Source organism: Accipiter gentilis, chromosome 2 (assembly GCF_929443795.1).
Source record: "Accipiter gentilis chromosome 2, bAccGen1.1, whole genome shotgun sequence".
NCBI classification, from domain to species: Eukaryota; Metazoa; Chordata; class Aves; order Accipitriformes; family Accipitridae; genus Astur; species Astur gentilis.
In genome coordinates, this window is record NC_064881.1 from 34,823,634 (window position 1) to 34,843,240 (window position 19,607).

Consider the following 19,607-nt stretch of genomic DNA (forward strand, 5'->3'; position numbering starts at 1 on the left):
TGTGTTCAGCATGGATCTACTTTTTTGTTTTGCAACATAATAGCTGTAAGAGCTTTTTCTTAAGCAGATTGATGATTTTTTTTCCCTTTAGTATGAACTAAATTAGCCAGCTAAAAAATATTTTTGTTAATTGAACCAAAAAACAGGGTAGTGGAAGAAAAGTTACAAATAGTTCTCTTTGAACTCAGATGCCTCTAGTTCAGTGGGGATAGTTTGCATGATCTTTTCTATATCAACAACATTCCACATGCATATTCTGTCTTTTTCATTAAAAAATAGAATGGCAGAAGCAACTCTTCCCAGATAAACAGGAGGACACCAATACAGTGCATTCTTTTTCTAACATCTCCACTGTGCCTGTATGTTGATATTACACTTAGGCTTCTCCTTCATATCCCAAGATAATACTGGAACTTGATTCTATTTTCACTCAAGTCAGCCCTAGGAAAGTCACTTTGTAGCAGTATGCTGATTTTATGAGCAGAAAAATATTTTCTGGTGGCATCTCTTTCAGTTTATGAAAAACTCATTTTTTTAAAAGAAAAGGAACATTACTTTATAAATAAATAGATTAAAAAGAGGCAGATTACAATGTTTAACCAAGAATTCTATCCTTTTGGCTGAAAACCACAACATTTTGATTTGCAGTTGTTGCCCTCTGCCATGCAGCTACTTTTACCTGAGATCTCAAGCCCTCAGGTTGGAAGGTCTCTAACTGGATTACATCTGCTACATAGCAATTCTGCCACACAAATATCTCATGGAAATGTCCAAACAATCTGCAGAAAATATCAACAAAAAGGAATTTTCTATTTTAAAACATTTCAGAAAAAGAAACAAAAATATTTCCTGACGGTCTTCAGTAAAAGAAAAATGAAAAACTCAAATGTCCCCTGAAAATAGAGGCCAGATAGAATCCAAGACTAGGTTTAAATTAAAATAATCTGCCTGATCAGTTTGAGTGCTTCTGTTTCAACAGGCATCTCAGTTCTTCTTCGGTGTTTTAAGGGACTGGAAAAAGGAGTACTGAAAAAAACTGATAGGCAAAGTTGTGTTTATGTTCTTTTTGATGTGAACGAAAAAGGAAATACTGAAAATGTCTTTATAAAATTGTTCTCATGAGATGTACTTCCCACTTTCAGGCCTGGGGAGTGCTGGGAGAAGGCTGTGCACATAAAAAAAGCCGAACACAGAATCCCATCCTCAAATGAACAAAAAAATCTGAGTTTGCTTCTCACAGACTGGGCTTGAGTCTTCTTTCAGCTGCAGCAGACTGACATTGGCACCGTTCCACTGATGCCATTGCCATGATTTCTGACTTATAATGTTGTCCCAGGGCTTTCTAAAAGTGGTCTTTTTTGTATTATAAAACCACCACTGCACATGGTATTAGCTGGTATCTTTTTAGGCATGTGGAGGAAAGAACTGGCTGGAGATAGAGACCGTACTATCATCTCAGTTCTTGATGTGGTACCCCACAAATTTATGCTGACACAATGCAGTGATTGTAGAGCATATTGTGAGGAAGCACACCATGTGTTTTCTGCCTCTGCTTTTCTATAAATAACAGACTTCAGTCTCCGTGGGTGCCAGGCTAGCCTTTTGCAACATACCCCTCTAGCCCTTTAAAATTCCTCCTGACCATCTGGGAATTTCCTGTTCTGCCAAATAGGTTCATCTGGACAGAGCTGAGGTCTGTCTCTCACCGCTTAGAAATCCCCTTACATTAGGGCAGGGACATTTTGAAGTAGGTGAATCCAGAAAGCCAGTGCCAAAATGTAGACCTGGAACTTCTGCCACTCCTGAAAAAGTGCCAGGGGAAGGAGGGACCGAGGGGTCAGTTTCATCTGGGTGGGCCTGAAGTTGGGAAATGCCCTTTTCTGGACAGAACTGAGCTCAGATTTTTACTGCTGATTCACTGTAAGCAGCATCAGGCCAGGCTCCGCAGGAATTCATTAGCATCACACTCCGGGTGAGAGTCGAGAGACTTTTTTTTCAGTTTCTAATCCTCTCGAGGCTATTTAATGATAATGGTTTGAGTTTGTGGAATGTGTTGAAAACCTCCTTTGGATTCATGTTCCCATAGGAAATTACTGCTTTTTCTAGTCATACTTTTTGGTCAGGGCTCATGCTAGCAACACCTGGAAAGCGTGATAGCAATACCAGACTAAGCCTGATAGAAGCAAACCCATTTTAATATCCACTCTGATAGAAAAAACACCGAGCAACTCCAACTTAGGATGTCAAACTGTCTCACAACATAAAGTTCGTATTGCATTGTGAGTAGTGTTCTCAAAATAATCTTGCTGTAGCTTGCTTATACCCTTTCAGAAGGATCTTACTACGGAAGCGAAAACATGACAGCATTCAAAATCACACTGACATAACTAACACTGAGGTGTCATATTGAAACTTAAGAATAATGAAAATAGGAAATTTACCCTAAAACACATTGCCAGAGAGAAAAAAAAAAAAAAGGCTAATTCTAGAGACAAAGGACCAAAGAGCTCAGATTGTAATTTCAGGAGCCCTGCATGATTTCAGCAGCAAAATAATGAATGAATATGTCGAAGTAGTCTTTAAAAATGCACAAAAAGGAAAAGGATGACACACTTGGTTCATATGTTACAAATCAAGAATTCGTGTCATATCTTCATGCCTGTAACAGTGCAACAAAAACATTTTCAGTCTTGCTCAATTCTGCTTCTAGGAAATACCCCAGGGGGGGCAGTGGCCAAATTATTAGATGTTTCCAAGATGTGTAGGAGTGTTAAATCCTGGATCAAGGAAACTTTTTTTTTTTTCATTACTAGGGTTCATAATGTTTTGTGTTTGTTTTTTTTTTTTTTGCATGGAGCACTGGGAGGCATTAAGATAGAAGGTAAAAACTGCTGGTTTTTTTGGTTTACTGGTTTAGCATTAAAGAAATACAATCAGTAATCCTAGTTTTAAGAACCTGAATTCCAGACAAATCCTTCTATTCCTGTCTGTGTTCAATTTTATAACTCTTTTTAATGTTGGTACATCCATTGCACTTTAGAAGTCAATATATAAATAGATTGTATAAACACTTAAATATCTAATTTATTCACTCACTGTAGATGTAACAATAATGAAATATTTTTATGTTTTTAAAACTTTTTAGTGGCCAGTACAGCATGTGCCATAATGATTATCATGCATTGGCAAAAAAAAAAGATATCTAAGGTCATATGATCCCCTAGGTGCACTGTGCAAGGAATTATAATTCCCTTCTTTTTGATGCTTTTAATTATTGTGACATTGTTCTCTATAGGAAGTCTTCTATAGGAAGTCTCTGGACTTCCCATTTTCATCCACTTATCCAAAAGTATAAAATAGATGTGAGCTTGTTTAGAGTAACAGAGCAATTCCCGCTCAGTTCTACCTCTTCTTGAAGTCTACTGAGAAGTAGCTACATGCTTGTGATAACACTCCCCAGTAGTGAAATGAAAACAATTTATTTTATAGGGGTAAATCTTGCAATGTGCTAGATGTTTTCTGGAAAATTATGAGTACCATCAACTCAAAACAGGACCCCTGGCATTTTGGGGGTTGAGTCCTTAGATCTTGCAAAATCTGAAGTTGGCAAGTTTGGGCAAATGCCTTCCTAGTATTTTTGACCTCTAGCTCATCACAGACTCTCCATAATGCTTGCTTGATGCTAGTAAATTATTTCTTCACTTAATGGTCAGGTATATGCTGCAAACACAAACATTACTTTTGAGGTTGTCGCTGACAGTTGCAAGAGCGTTCCTGGTAAGAGACTGACGTGCTGGTGACCACCTGCACCGCCACACATGGCAGTCTGGTCCAACCCAATATTTCAGCTGGGGCTCGTCTGCATTTCAGATACTTTAATAAACAGCAAAATCTGGAGAATTCACGGTTTCTTCATTAAAACATGCTGCTAAGCATCTTCTTTACCTCACTCCTGTATTCTTCTTAAATTTAGAAAAATAATATTTCTGTTCTTTTTTAAAAAAAAAATTAAAACAGTTATTTTAAATAAAACCTTCCTCAGCTATGATGATTTTTAGTTCAGCAGACTGTAATACTGCTGAAATACATACTATTATGAACTTTGTAGGGCCACACAGCCAGTAAATAGTTTACAGCTACATTTTTTCAGGGCATTTTATTGAACATAGTGCTGTACACCAGAGCAATTTTTCAGAAATTTCTGTCACTGCAGGACAAGTTATCTTATTGTGTGTGCTTTAGTGACATGTTGATTCCTTGGGCAGCATACAAATTTATGGATTACAATAGCAACCTTCACCCTTCCTGTCAGACTTTTAATGAAAATCCTCTATCAACCTCAGATAGACAGACTTCTTGCTCTAAAGCACCACCCCCACCTCCCACCTTCTATTTAGCCTTTCCAGTCTTTCTCCAGGTCCCTTACACTTCCTCTGAAATGACCCTTTCCAAGAGGCAGTAGTCCACAGTTACAAAATTGTCTTCAATTCTTTGAAATTAAATTCTTTCCTTGGGAGTTACCTGTCCCATAACTATTTTATGGAATTCAAAATCATAAAAAAACCACTTGAAAAAGTGGCATATATTCTTACTGCATTTACAGTTTACCCAACCCACAAAACTATCATAGATATTTCACACAGTTTACCCAAGCATTACATTGTTTTGTTAGAGCAGTGTATGTAAGCATGGAATGAGGTGCAAGCATTTTGTCAGTGAGGTGAGATGCAGAAACTCACATAATACCCTGGTTTCAGGGAAGTCAGTGGAGTGTGAAACAAAGCCAGCTTTCTCAGCAAAACTCAGCTCACGAGGATTTGAAATCACTCATTCAACACAATACTTCTAAGATGCAGACAGAGCCGTGCATGATATATTTGTACAGTGACTGGCACAATGGCTTATCAAGCAGATCAAACTATAAAAATTTGTCTTTTACCAATGATTATTGAATTCATTCTGCTGTAATCATCCTTAACCTTTAATGATAACCATTTGGTACTTGGCAAACTCCTCTTGCCTCGTGTCCCTCTGCAAATACAGTTGTCTTGCTTATGCTTCCCTGCATAAAACTCTGGTATTGCAACAGGTGCAAATAATTCTGTAACAACTGACGTGAAGGCAGAGGCCATAATGGTTGAGCTGTATGATGTCATGGAGGTAAACGATGTCAGAGGAATATACAAAAAGATATTTATTGCGTCAGCCAGAATTCTTGGAAAAGCCAAGAGATCAAACTGGATCATTCAAGAAAAAATGCGAAGAGAAACAACCTTAATCATCGCCTCTGTAGTCAGCAGGCTAAAGTGATAAAGAATTTTGTGGTCCATATCTCCTGCATACAAAAATAGTAACACAGGAAAAGTTTCTAGCAAAGCATTGATGGTCTTTCCCATTAACAGGATAGAAGTGACACAGGAAAGATAGGTGGCCCTTGACCATTTATCTCTACTACAGTAAGTCACACACAGAGTGAAGTATGACATTTTAGCCAAGGAACAAAGGGGAATAGTTCATTCAGGAAGAGATTAGGTCATCTCTTTGAGCAATTTTCCCTCTAAGCAGATCCTCAAAATTCCAGGCACAGCACCAAAGGCATCACGGTTTGGGGGCTGCCTGTTACTGTGTTGACTTGCTGATGTGGCCTAGAAGGCCACAGGAATTTCCTGATGAATCAAGACTGTAGAGGGTAAATATTTAACTATGACACAAATAAATATACTTAATACTTAAATGATAATGGCAGCGATCCTAAATCCTCATTTCAGCTACTTTTATCTACATATGAATGCCCAATTTTCAAAGGGTGTAGCAGTCTTCACTGAGTCCTTTGGTGTTAGAGGTGACTTCAGAGAACCAGGTTGTATATAATGTGTTTCTGTGAGATTTCAGAAATATCAAGTCATTTCTGCACAGGTTTTTCATACAAAATATTAGGGGTTTAGGAGAACTAGTGCTCTGATAGTGGTGGTGAGATAATTATCTGAAAAGCCTCCCCTTCTTGAGATGCAAACACATGACTCAGAAGAGAGAAGAGAAAGGCATGTAAATGACCCTATTAGTCACCCTCACTGTTACCCACACACTGAGCTGATGGGAGAGTTTTAAAAAAGAGATTTATTTAATACAGTTCTCTTTCCTGCAAAAGACTTCTGCATAAGAACTAAAACTCCCAGAAGCTAATTATTGCTAAAGTTATTCAAAGCTGAACATACAAAAGTGAAAAACAGCACATTTAAATAAAGCCCTAGGTGGTTTAATCCAAACTGAAAATTCATTCAATATAATGCTTAGGAAAAAAAGATTCCAAAAAAATCATTTAACAACAACTACATTATTTTTTCCTAAATTTCCACTCTGCAAGACCATATTTGCAGACAAGACATTCAGAAAGAAAAATAAACTTTTATAAGCATAGGCTGACAACTTTAAAACACCAATAAACTATATGATTCAAAGGGCAGGCAAGTCTACCACAACCCTGAAGATAGATGTAAAAGCATCTCTAGAGATTGTACTAGGACTGCTCCTTTGATTTTTGTGGGTATTTAAAATGTGTTCTGTGGATTTGAAGTGTATTAAAGGTTAAATATTAAAATACATCTCAGAATAGTAAATTTACACATCAAGATTCAGATTCTTTTCACCTACAGTCAGGAAGTAAGAACCCCACATTGAAGGCTGTAGAGCCTTTGATAATGACTGAAAGTTTGCTGTAACATTTAAAATAGTGAGCAGGAGCACTCAAATGACACTAGTGCTTTTCTCTTTGAAACCTTGCAAGTTCCCTCTGCAGGTTTAGGCTGGAGTGGATCATGGACGAGGAAACTAAAAGCCTGGCCTGCTAAACAATGTTGTTCCTAAACCAGAAGTTTCGTAACATAGATAGTATCTTTCAAGAAAATCCTCTTGCACACAGAAAACCTTTAAAGGAAGTTTAGATGTGAAAGAAGGCAGGATCAGACTATAAATGGCATATCAGCCTGCAGCAGAAATAGTTTTTAGATTCAAAATTGATTAGCAGCAATCTGATCATCTCTGCTCTAGCGTGAAAGAAGCCATGCTGTCAAAAGGGGAAAAATTACTTTCTAAGGTTGTCTGCTCATACTCCCAGTTTTCTCCTACAGTTCTCTAGTCTTGCCTTAATTTCCTGACAGGGGTGCTCAGAGTTTATGCTATCTCTAGCCTATTTGCCTGCTTGGTAGAAAGGAAGGAGACAGAATGCCAGGACCCAAATCCTTGGGCAGAACAGAGTCAGAAGGGAATTCTGTTAACTGGAACAAGTGGATTTCAGTTGTTCCCATACATTCCTATTGCAGAAGGAACGCCTGGTACATTATTTGTACTAGACAAAACATGACAAATGACAAGAATTTAATCCAACAAATAAAAATTCCCAGAAGACACCATGAAAAATTATAAATATATAGTTATGCCAAGTCCTATAAAAGAAACAGATGCCATACATGCACAAAGAACAATGAGGTTTGTCTTGCAACATATGCACATGTAAGGACAGAAACATTTCTGGGATGGGGAGTACAAGGGTCCAATATTTTTTCCAGAATGTATGAAAATACTTGCTTCATACACATTCGGGAAAGGACAAAAGCAAAGGCACACTTATAATTTATCAGCAACACAGTATGGGGACTCGTTCACACAGAATTAATGTATATACAATATACGAGGTTTCATCTTGCTACCAACTCACCTAGTTTTTTTGAACCAACAGGCCAATTCCAGGAGAACAACAGGTTGAGAGCAGGTAAGTAGGTATAAAACATAAAAATAAATTTAAGACACTACACTTAGAAACAGATTTCCATGTACCTTAACTCCAAATACTCCTAAAATTTAAATGCATATATGTGTGTATGTGCACACTTATATGTGTGCAGACACTCTCACACCAGGGCGAGGTGTCCAAGGGGAAGAAATTCTGCAACATTCTTACAGAATTTTTGATCAGCCACTTTTTACTCATGGTTCTTCAACCCAGATTTTCCAACTGCCAGGCTGCATCTGCACTTGCAGCCTATTTCTCTCTCTTTTAAGACAGGAATAGTTACACAGATCATATGACTGACCATGTACCACCATACAAGAGACCTTTAAAGTACCTTTGCTAAAGACACACCTATTTCACCATAAAACTAGCACAGTTCTGTGTTACCCTTTTCTTACTGGATTTTTTTCTTTTTTTTCATTTCTGCTCCTAGAAGCCAGTCAAGAGAATATAAGAAATTTCTTTCAGTTATGTAGCTCCACGGCCTAGAATACTGAATTCCTATATGACTTCTTCTGAGGAATTATAAAATTTTCTTAATCCATTTTTTGGTTGGTTGGTTGTTTTGTTTTAATTCTGAAAGAGAACCATTTTTAGAAATGTAGAATAGTGTAACTTTAACATCTTTCCAGCTGACCCTGTACCTGTCTTGCTTTAACAGCCTGTACCTATATGTTTGTTCAAAGTTGAGTACAGCCCCACTGTTAGGTCTTGTTTAGAAAAGGAAGTTGCACTAGTTTGATTTGCATCAGTTTTAAACAGGGATGATCAAACTGGTGCAAGTCCTCTGGTAGACTTCTTATCCCAGTTTAGGAGTAACTTACACTGTTTTAGATTAACCTGAATCCTAAGTAAGGTAATGAAAAGCAAAACTTGATCTTTGTGCAGGAACATTAATGAGAATGTAGTGCAGATGTGCAACAATTTATGACATTTCTAAGTTACCCTTCCAAATGCATATTCACCACCCTGGTGTTTCATAACACTGTCTAAAATATGCACATGTGGTTACACAAGAATAACCTTGTCTTAAAGTACAGCTTGTTTCATAAGAAAAAGAACCTTTCCTATGAAATATGAAACTATTTCAATTTCCTTTTCCTGATCAAACCTCAACCCTTTAACAAGAGAGGAAATCCTTATGCTACTGGGAAGACTTTTACACCAGGCCTGTTTATTCAAGACACTTGAGCTGCTGGTGTTGAAGATGAGGTTTGCAGCATAGCTAAAACCATGATACTGGTTCTAGAATGTCCTCATTTACTAGTTCTTCCTTGTTTGCATCTTATTGCAAATACAGAGAAGAGGACTGAACTAAGCTGAACTGTAAATTGAGATGAATACAAGCAGGTTGCTAAGTATCTTCATCTTTCAGGATACGCTTGCAATAAATCACACAAGTGAGCCCAGTTTTGATAATGACAAGTGCCACAACCCAGCTCTGAAAAACTAGCCATTCCTCGCTGGTCTTCCTGAGAATCCATACAAGACTAAGCTACAGTCCTATTCATCTCAGATGAACACAGGTTGGAGCAGCAGCTGCTCGACAGGTTTTAAGAACACTGCAAGAATGACGACAATTCTCACTGTTAGCAGGACATATATAATCCATTTACTCACTGCAACCTGCAAAATTTACTTAGCATTATAGATTCATATTCATTGTATTTATCTGCTTATTTTTAATAAATTATTTTAGTTGCTCATTTAAAAATTATTTTCCTTCCAAAAGATTTTTTAATCTAATGTTTCTGTAAACATTGGAAGTATTATTATCATACATAAACTGTTAATAGCACAAAATACCGTCCACCAGAAAGACTCCAAAAACAACACAAAAAATAACATACTAAGCCTCCCAACAGCCTTGTGAATTTGAGTAGTAGTACTATATCTGTGTTAGAAAAGGGAAACAGGAATACTTAAAGTTTACAATTTTCTTGCAGTTGCAAGGGAAGTCTATGCTACAGCCATGGACAGAAGTAAAGCTTAAATCCATCCCACTTAACTGACGCACTTAAATCAGGAAGCGAGCTGCTGAGGATTTCCCTGGAGTCAATGAAGAGAAGCAGGGACTTCCACAGGACAGTTCAGATGGCTGGCTCTTCCTCTGGGCTTGCTACTGTCTCTGGACACACCACTAAGAGATTCCCCACAGCAAAGAAAAACCTATCTTGGGTATCTCTGGGTTTTGGCCAGAAGTTTGGGTGGGATGATGCAGGCCTAAAATACTCAGCTCTATACTTTTCCCACATGGGTTGTCTTTTTTTTTTTCTTTTTTTTTTTTTTTTTCCAAGGCACCCAGCACTGTGAAGTAGAGATTGCTTCCAAACCACAGAAGGGAATGGGAACGTTGAGTTCTCAGCACCCTCAAAATGACACACCATTTACTTTATATCAGTTTCATTTAGAAAAGCTCTCAGTGCTCCAAATGAGATCTCCCACTGGGCATGTTGGTTGGACAGTTCTGATGACTAATAAATGTAATATTTTATTGTTACCAGAAAGTTCCTAATTACAGCTGTCATCACTGAAAATATACGCATTCAGGTTCTACTGCACATTGTGATAAAGCCTTCTGTCCAAGCATGGGAAATATTTTTTTTAAGTAATTTGCTACCAAATGTGGCACCATGTGAGACTGCCCTTCAGTCTACTTCTCTGATCCCTCTGCTTCTAAAAAAAAACCATTGCCAAATAGGTTATTCCCCAATAATGTAAAGCTTTCAGGCATTTCCACATTTGAAGTCTTGCCTCTTTCTTGTGGGCACCTTGGAATATCCCAAGAACTTCAGCAATTTGATTAATAAAGTTAGAAATGCAGGCATATTATTAGCCAAGACATTTTTTTGGAGGTAAATAAGCAATTTTGATTTTACACTTAAGTGTGAATTTTCTCAGAACCAGTTTGTTTCCATGAACTTATTTTTGCTCCTTAAATTTGGCTTTTATATATACTCTATACTTATCCATTGAGTAGTACATACTATATAAGTAATCCCACTAATTTGGATCCCACCATTTGTTTCACAGCTTGTTTATGGGAACTGCACTTCAAAAGTCACTAGGGTGAGGCTCTGCTTTGGATATGAGAATTCATTGACTCTCAAAGCAAAAAGGAGCATGTAGAATAGTAAACAGTCTCTGGGTCTAGACAAGAAATCCAGGTTCAAGCTGCATGCTAAAGAGAAGGCTGGCAGCCAGTTTTGGATGAAGGTTTCTCACTGTTTCCTTTTAGCCCTGGTCCACCTTGAAAAAATGAAAGATTTACCGGAAAGCCATGCCTTACACAGCCCTGTCAGCAATGCTTACACAAGCAGAATGGCAGATTCCAAATCTAATGACCTGCTTTTATTCGTGAAAATTAACAGGATATCATCATGGATCTTCTTGTTGCACTTAACATCCAAATATTATGTGGACTTTAAGGTCACATGTTATATTGCAAAATGCCCAGTGAAACATAACCATAAATAAAATGGAAATTTTACTATTTCTTGTAATATTTCAACTAGGGAAAATTGGTTCCTTAATGTGACAAAATTTTACACACACTATGGCCACCTCCATCTTTATATTAATATAATTTTGCCTCGTGGGATATTATGACAGCTGTTTAGATCTTTTCTCTTCAGGGCAGGCTCTGTCACACTTTCACACAGCTTCACAGCAAGAGTGACATGTAAGGAATTTTCCCATCTTCAGCAAACCATATAAAACCCAAGGCAAAATCCAGCCACTCCACACACATAAACATATTATTACTATTTTGTTGCAGTGCTAGGCCCTGCTGGTAAAGAGAGCAGTGAGGGCCAACCTTTCAATGGAGCCACAGCACACAGTGACAGACACCAGTCTTTCCAAAAGCCAGTTTCTTCCATACAGTGACTGGTCCCCCTCAAAACCTAGATTCCTTACATGTTTAAAACCCAAGTGAGCACTTGCGATGTTACTTCTGAAAAATAAGGAAGTCAGCAGAGAGCACAGAGAATGCCATAGACAAATAATTTATCAAAACCATGGTAAGAGTAAACTTTGAGGTAGACTATCAAATGGCTACAGATACCCCAGAAAACTTGCTTATAATTTCTTTCTTTAGTGACTGAATCCAGCTCATCATTTTATACTTCTGTTATAGCTAGTGACAGCACAGGCACTTTGAAAGGAAAAGGAAGTCAGTTGAAGCTTCTTTATCTACTTTAAGTGTAGTGGTGCCAACAATATTTGCAGAGAAAAGGAAAAAAAAAAATCTAAGTTCGGATACCAGCTGACCAGAATGATTGTGGTTCACTTTCAACTCAAACTTGTACGTTCATGTTGGCTTCTTATAGTATACTATTATTAAGCATGCATTTAAAACTATTATGGTATTCTGCTTAGGTGATAATCAGAAAAAAAAGAAAGAGTGGATCATCTCAAACTCACTTATTACTATAATAACAATTGTTACTATTATTTGCACTGAGAGATAAGTATATGAAACACTCATCTATATAGCTATCCTGAATGTATACTGAGTCCATCGATACCTTAAATTCAGCAAGCTGACTAGCAGAAAGTTCCCAAGCAAGACATGATGATAACATTTCATGTAACTCCTCTTTGGCAATACTTAGACACTGCAATTAAATACCAAACAGTATCACATGTGCCAGTCAGTTACTGCAAGAAAGAAAATGTAATGAACTGTTTGTTTTGAACTATTAGTATAAACATATTGCAGAAATGAAACCCAAGCTTAAACAATGGGGAAAGTTATCCGGTATTAAAATAAACAGTTCTAGGAAAATCTCTAAAAATGTTTACCAAGTCATCTTCTTCCGAGTAGTTTCTGTGCAGAGCGTTTTGCCATGTCCCTGGTTTGCCAACCAATCCCAGTTATGCTGACTATAGATATGCAAATGCTAATGGACAAGGCTGGGACTTAATTGCCTATAACTGGCTCCCCAAGCAAGTGCAATTTCAACTACAATCAAGCTTGTAGGTCATCAAAGAAGCATTTTCAGATTTAAGCATTAAAAAATTTCCTTTTTAAAAAAAAAAGAAGACATGTTTTGCTTCTAGAAATCTGCTAGTTTAGATATCAAGGAAAAATATTTTTAAATTAAAATACTACAGAGTTGAGCAAACCATGATTCTTACAAACTTTCTTAATAAATAATCTTTCAATATTGCAGGCCAGCATTTGTGCTGAGAAAATAATTCACCCTGACAAACATTGCCTAGGTACAATTTTAATGGAAGTTATATATATTACCTGAAGTAATAAACATATTTCTTTTATGTAAGTCAGAATATATCTCAAATTCTTAAACGTTATTTCTTATTATAACTATTCACTTCCAATCGTAGACCTATAACCATTAATTATTCTTTACTTTGTTCACAGCAGGTGCACTGTAAAATGCTGTTTAGTGTAGCAGCAGTTATATATGATTTTAAAGTCTAGGGGGAAGAATAACTGCAGAGTATAAAAATGAGATGCGAGATATCTACATAATATATTCATTACACTTAAGCATTATGCTTGTTTTGAAAGGAAATGAGTTATGGCTGAGATGCTTTGTAATTTCAACAGCAACAAAGCAAATTCCGTATTCAGAGATGCTATAATGGAGCTGCATCAGCCTCATTTGTTCAGAGTGAGCCGTACTCCATCACACAGAGAAACGGGTCCTTTCATTCCAGGGTAAACTGACACATGGGGATACGTGCACAATCCCAGTTCTATGTAAACCCCTGGGAGCAGCGGGTTGGGGGCTGGGAAGGAAAGGAGGAGGGGGATGGTTCTCCCCATAGCCAGTTTTACAATCACTGCAGAAGAAAAGAGTCCTCAAATATAAACCCCTTTCATTGGGCTTCCTACCTGTTTAATCACTTCCCTCCAAAGTGTGAGAGGAGTAACCCTAACTCAGACTTTCACACTCCAGAGACTCGTATTTCATCATGTTCAGTTCAGAGTGAAACAGTGATCTTAGTTCAGTCTCTAGTGGACAAACACAGAATAAGTAAAGTCTTACAAGCATGATTCAGCAGGCAATTTGCTCAAGTAAAAATCATGTGTGCACAAACACAGATAACAACTTTCCTCTTTTTAATGCTTGCCTCAGCCTCCCAAGGTACAGTAAAATAATTTCTTAAGAAATGCTTTCCTCTACAAAAAACATCCCCTCATTTCCAGCCTTACATTCCCCAAAGCAGACCAAGATATTAAAAAATGAGGAAAGTAGTCTAAAAAAGAAATGCTTGGTTAAGTTTTGTTTTATAGTCACATGTGTACTGGACAGAATCTTTTCTCTCTTGCTAGAGCCAGATATGCAAAGAGCACAATTAATTTACCAAGAGATCAGGAAATCCTCTCCAAAGATGTTAGTAGGTTTGGGGGGATGGGAACAGCTGTATATGCTTTTTAACATATTTCTCTCTTGTGTACTGTCGGGATGAAACAAAACTTGTAAATGAGATAGGTAACAGTAACTATGCTAGTAAGTTTTAGCCCACCCAGTAGAGTCTTCATTTGATTTTTATTGGTGTTCATTCTTAGTATGAACTTGTGTTAGAGTTAAATCATGTATCTCTCAGATGGATACATACAACAGTTTTCTTGTGCCATCTTATATGACTAACTGCATCACTCAATTTTCTAAGTTTTGCCAGGTCAAAATGCCAGTGTGAGAATGGGAATATTACAAATAACTATATACAAAGACTGTTTGTTTATACATTTTTACTGGTCAGCTATCCCAAGGCATTTTCATTAGCAAAGCATGGACAAGATCCTGCAAGGTATGCAATTTTACACAAGTGAGTAATCCTGTTAAGGTGAATGGGACTGCTCATATGAGTGAAATTATTCACATATTGAAGCCTTTTCAGGCCCAAACTTCAGCTCATATATAAAATACTGAAATGTTCATTAGAAGTTTAAAGCTATTATACAAATTCTTAAAAATAATTACTTCTGCTAAGGTACTGCAACACCTTCAAACCCATTTTTCCCTTTCTATGAAAGAATGTACATATACACACACAAATTGAAACAGGCTGTTTCAAGTCCAGTGTAATCTACACAATTAAAAAGTTTTACTGCGAAGTTTTAGGAGTGTGAATGCCTATATATTTTCTTCTTTCTTTCCAGTAATTAGCTGGGTAGAATAGTATTACAGGAACTATTTATGGAGGAAAAATCATATTCTTAACCTAGTGCCTTTAAATGCCGATTTTTTTAAATGCTCCCTTTTGCTGTCAGAGTAGCAGGTATCCTGCATGGCATCTGATCTGAAACTGTGAACTATAAGTAGAGTTTATAGGAATACTTAGTAAGTTCTGTCATTAGAGTCTCTGGAGGATTTTTGTGTTCTCTGGCTCACAAACATTCATGGTCTCTTGAGGTACAGCTTTAAGAAGTTGTATCTTTCAGTAATGTGAAGAAAATTCTGCTCCCAAAGAGCAATGCCACTAAGAAGGGTGCACTCTGGCTGAAACATTTCTCCCCTACACAGCCATGAACTAGACCAATCCTTATTACCTCAGTTCTCATAGAAACTACCGAAATCTTTGAACAGCGTAAGCATCACCAAAAAAATCCATTTATTGAGAAATGAAAAAAAAAGAAACACTTACTTTTTGCAGCCACTGAGTGTAATTTTCCATCACATGTTCCAGATGTTGCAGTTTCTGGGAAGAGAAATCCTGTTCCACGTGAGGAGCATCTCTCTGAAGAGCATTTGTGCTGTACTGGTCTGTCGTGCTTTCACGACAGTTCCCGTCCTGTTCTGGCAGAATGAAAGTATAGGTGCACTGCCCATGCTGGATCCGGTTAAATCTTCTCCCACTGGCTTCTGGACCCCGACGCTGGTTATTACAGCCTATATGAGCAAGAATCGCTGCCAGGAAAGCAAAGGAAAGAAAAACTGACATGTTATTATTCCTTTCCTTTCCTACGTTAAGAAAAACTTTTTCTTCCTCTTTCTTTAAATTTGTTGTTAATTTCCCTTAAAGTCTTTGGAAAAAGGACTGGAGAAGCGCACTTTAGTAATCAAGCTTGGATAAACTGTTATTTTTTAAATTTTACTATGAGGATAGCTTCCTTAGTTAAAATTGGGAATATTTATTGCATAGTAGTTAAGATTTATTGTTTCCTCTCTGTTACAGTCCAGCATGTAGCCTGCTTTAGTCAGCTGCATATGCATATCCCAGTCTCTTTCCCCTACACTATCTGCTGCAGAACTGCTATTTTCTCTCAGACTTCAGTGAGTTTTATTAAGGTTGCACTTTCAAGCCAAGCTGGAAGCAAGCAGCCTTTCACAAGATGACTTGACAGGAATGCGTGTATGAGTGCGCCCCTATGCTAAGGATGGCTGATGGCTCGGTACAGAGGGATCATCTTACAAACTGGCTGGATGCATGACCTCAATCATGCATGGCTTTCCAGCCCCTATTGCATACAACTGCTAAGGGCTTTTGATGAATTCACATAAGTTTAATAAGGAAGGCAGTCCACCTTAATACACTTCATATGTTCACACTGACCTATTAAAATGTAGATAAAGTGTAGAAGTTTGTTGTAATCCCTCTGTAAATATACAAAGCACCGAAATTAAAAATACTTTCAGTTCTGGGCTGCTCAGTATCTATTAAAGAATTCTAAGTCGGGCAAATGACACTTATGGGAAAAAAGTTACATTTAACCCTCACATGCTTTAGCTACTTTTCTAAGACAATTGGGTTTCTTCAGCAGAGTTTGCAGAGAGGGTTTTTTACAGCATATAATGAAATTAAGGCTGCCAAATTGTAATGGGAAACGGCAGTTCAGAAGGATAGTAATTTTCTATGTTTGGCGTCTCAACTTAGGTAACTAATTATAAAGCAGTGAGGGATGGTGACTGAACTTTTCCAGATTGTCTTCTGTACTACTGTGTAGTTATCACATGCAAAACACTTCTTCCAATTTGCAAATCTGCATGGGCTATACAGGCACCCTGTGTTATATGTAGAAACCTTCTCGAGGGCAACTTCCTCAGAAAAAGATTGTGGTAACTATTTAAGAAACTATCTTATATTTAAATACTGCCTTTGGTACTTGCTAGAGAGAACTCAAAAATGCACAGATTAGAAACACGATTGGAATATTCCTGAAATTCAGAGGAATTTGGATCTGAGTCCCTGCTCCAGTATTTGTTGTTGTTACATAAATATCAGCCAACACCTATGCAGACCACTTTGCACAATTTTTCCCATGTAATTTAGTCTTCTAAATAGCAATAGCACTTCACTAAAAAAACAACCTGCAAGGCTTTACCCACAAGGAAACTTACTTGCAAGAATACTGAGTGCAAGCACCTTCAGCTCATGCAATTGCCACTTGTGTCGCAACTACAATTTCATCCTAGAAGAACTGCCTTGAATATTTAGCCAGGCATCTGACCTGCTCCTGAGGAAGCTATTGCTGCTCAAAACTGGGGGTGGAGGTTTTTCATCTTGCATCTGGAAAGAAACCACTGCATTTGAAACAATAAGAAATATACTCCACAATAATATAGAGAAATGAGAACATCCTATCTTGCTTTAAAATGTCTGTATGTCCAATATAGAGAGAGAGAAAAAAAGGAAAGAATATAAAGCAAAGAGCAAAGCATCAGTGCTACTGTTACTTTTAGCAAAATCAGATTATCCTTCCACCTCTGAACTGTTCAGGCCACCTTTGCATTGTTTTTTCTTTTTCTGCCTCTGAAAACCAACTTCTTATAGCTTGGTTTCATATAGCATTTCTCATAGTTCTCCACCATCACCAGAACTAGTTCTGCTGTGGTTTGTTACACTGTCTTTGCAATTATTGTGAAACATAATTGCAAGATAGTTGTTCATATCAGATCAGAGAGTTTCAGTCAGGAAGAAAACTGTCGGATCAGACACTGAGCTGAAGGGTTAGCATAAAAACAGCTATTCCCTATGAGGCAAAGCAAAAATACCAAAGCACAAACATGGTAACAATACTTGCTTTTTTTTTGAAAGTGAAAAGAGAACTTTATGAAAGGGCTTCAGAGCAGCTAAAAGGGGAATAGCAAAGGTGGGTGTACAAAGGCTTCCTAGATTTTTAGTTCATATTTTAAAATACTGGTTTTTACACAAATGTCACATTCCCTTTCTGCAGAGTATTTAAGCAACAGGCTTATTCACTTGCAAACATGGAAAAGTGAGATTGTAAACTTAAAATTGATGTTTTTCAGATGAGAAAAGACTTCACAGAAGAGCAGGCTCAGTTCGGTGCTGTTGCGTGCCCCCTTCCCACTGGCTTGAAGTGACTTCTCCTTCCCCTTCTGTCCTCCTCTTCCTGAGGGGTATCCGCAAGGACCTTCAAGAAGCGCACAGAGTTATCAGGCATCTTTGGCATTTGCTCATTTGTCTCCAGCTTAGTTCCCTGCCACAGCACCTGTCTCTCAAAGCCAGACCCCTGACCCCAGGCCCCAAACTGATGGATCACGGGCAGCACATAATGGTCAGGTGCCACACTGGGCAGATGTGGCAGAGCTGTGCAGCAGCCAGAGCATCTCCTACCAGCACACTGCGCTAAAGGTCTCCTTACTAGAGAGAACCAAGTCCCCCCACCCACACACTGCCCACATCCGTGTCGTAGGGGTAGCACAGCTGAGACATCTTGTGTGTCCAAACACATGGGGTCTCACGCAGAGGCACAGAAGGGTTGGCAGGAGCCTGGGGAAGCCCAGGATCCATTCTGTCACTCCCAGTTTGCAGCCTTTCTAGCCCAAGGGGAGGCACAGAACGGCAGTCGTGAATCGTGCTGGGATGACCTTAAATCTTTGCAAGGACTGAGAGTGACTGCTGAAATGGCAGCAGCTCTGTTGGCTACACTGAAACTCAGCAAGCTTTGGAGCTGCTCTTGCTGATACCAGAGCTGGAGCTAGCCACCAGGGTCCCTAACCAGCAGCACAGACATTCCCAATCCTATAACACAGGGACCACCAAGGTCAACTTACTGTTCCCTCAAACACATAGCAAAGTCACTTTGATAAGGACATTGTACCAGCCAGGCCAGGTTCAGTTTATGCTCCTCCCTGGTACACTCATGCTTCCATGCATACTTCCCAGGCAGAAGTGGAAAAACAAGTACAGAAAAAAGCTTGTTTCCGGATCTACAGCCACTTAATTCCACAGTGAGGTTTTCTAAGGAATTCCATTTTATCTAAGGAAAACAGGTTTAGAAATAAGAAGAGTCTTTATTTTCTGAAATTCCCTATTCCTATTAAGGTATTTGCTTTTTTCTTTCCAAAAACCAACCAACCAACCAACCAACCAAAACATCTTGCCCAAAGAGTTTCAACAGTTTGGTGTCTTCTACCCGATTTGATAAATGTACAGTTTATTATCCCAGTACCACACGATCTGAAACCTGTCCCAGCTTTTTAAGACCTGAAAATTTCAGTGAGGTGAAGAAAAAAATAGTTCTCAAAGTTCAGTCAAAGTCACTGTGGGTATTTCTGCAGGATCTTACATGATACACTATAGAAATAATATAGATGTCAAGTATTGCACAGAAAATCAGTGGCTCAGGCAGAAACTGAGTAGGGGCATGGATGTGTTTAAAAGACTGTTTTCCTAAGACCACTTCCTCCAACACAATGACTAGTTTTGTATTCCCTGAACTCTTCCTTCTGTGTAACAGGGAAGGGATGGATCCAGAAGCTTCCTTCCCGGTCCATGCAAAGTCTCATACACATTGTTTATTTAGTAGCTATACAAAATACTGTAGCTCACTATGTACCCAATCCTACAAGGCAAAATAAATGGGAATTCAACA

The 19,607-nt window shown here is 38.1% G+C and overlaps 1 protein-coding gene across 1 annotated transcript in view; it reads right to left on the bottom strand.

The window, feature by feature from the left end:
- The window catches only part of ANGPT1 (angiopoietin 1), a 163,709-nt gene extending 147,750 nt beyond the window's left edge, over window positions 1-15,959 (bottom strand). Inside the window, exon 1 of the mRNA XM_049827939.1 lies at window positions 15,413-15,959. Within this exon, the coding sequence (XP_049683896.1) occupies window positions 15,413-15,709 (297 nt within the window). The 5' untranslated portion in view covers window positions 15,710-15,959. The remainder of the gene's footprint in view (window positions 1-15,412) is intronic.
- Between the last annotated feature and the right edge of the window lie 3,648 nt (window positions 15,960-19,607).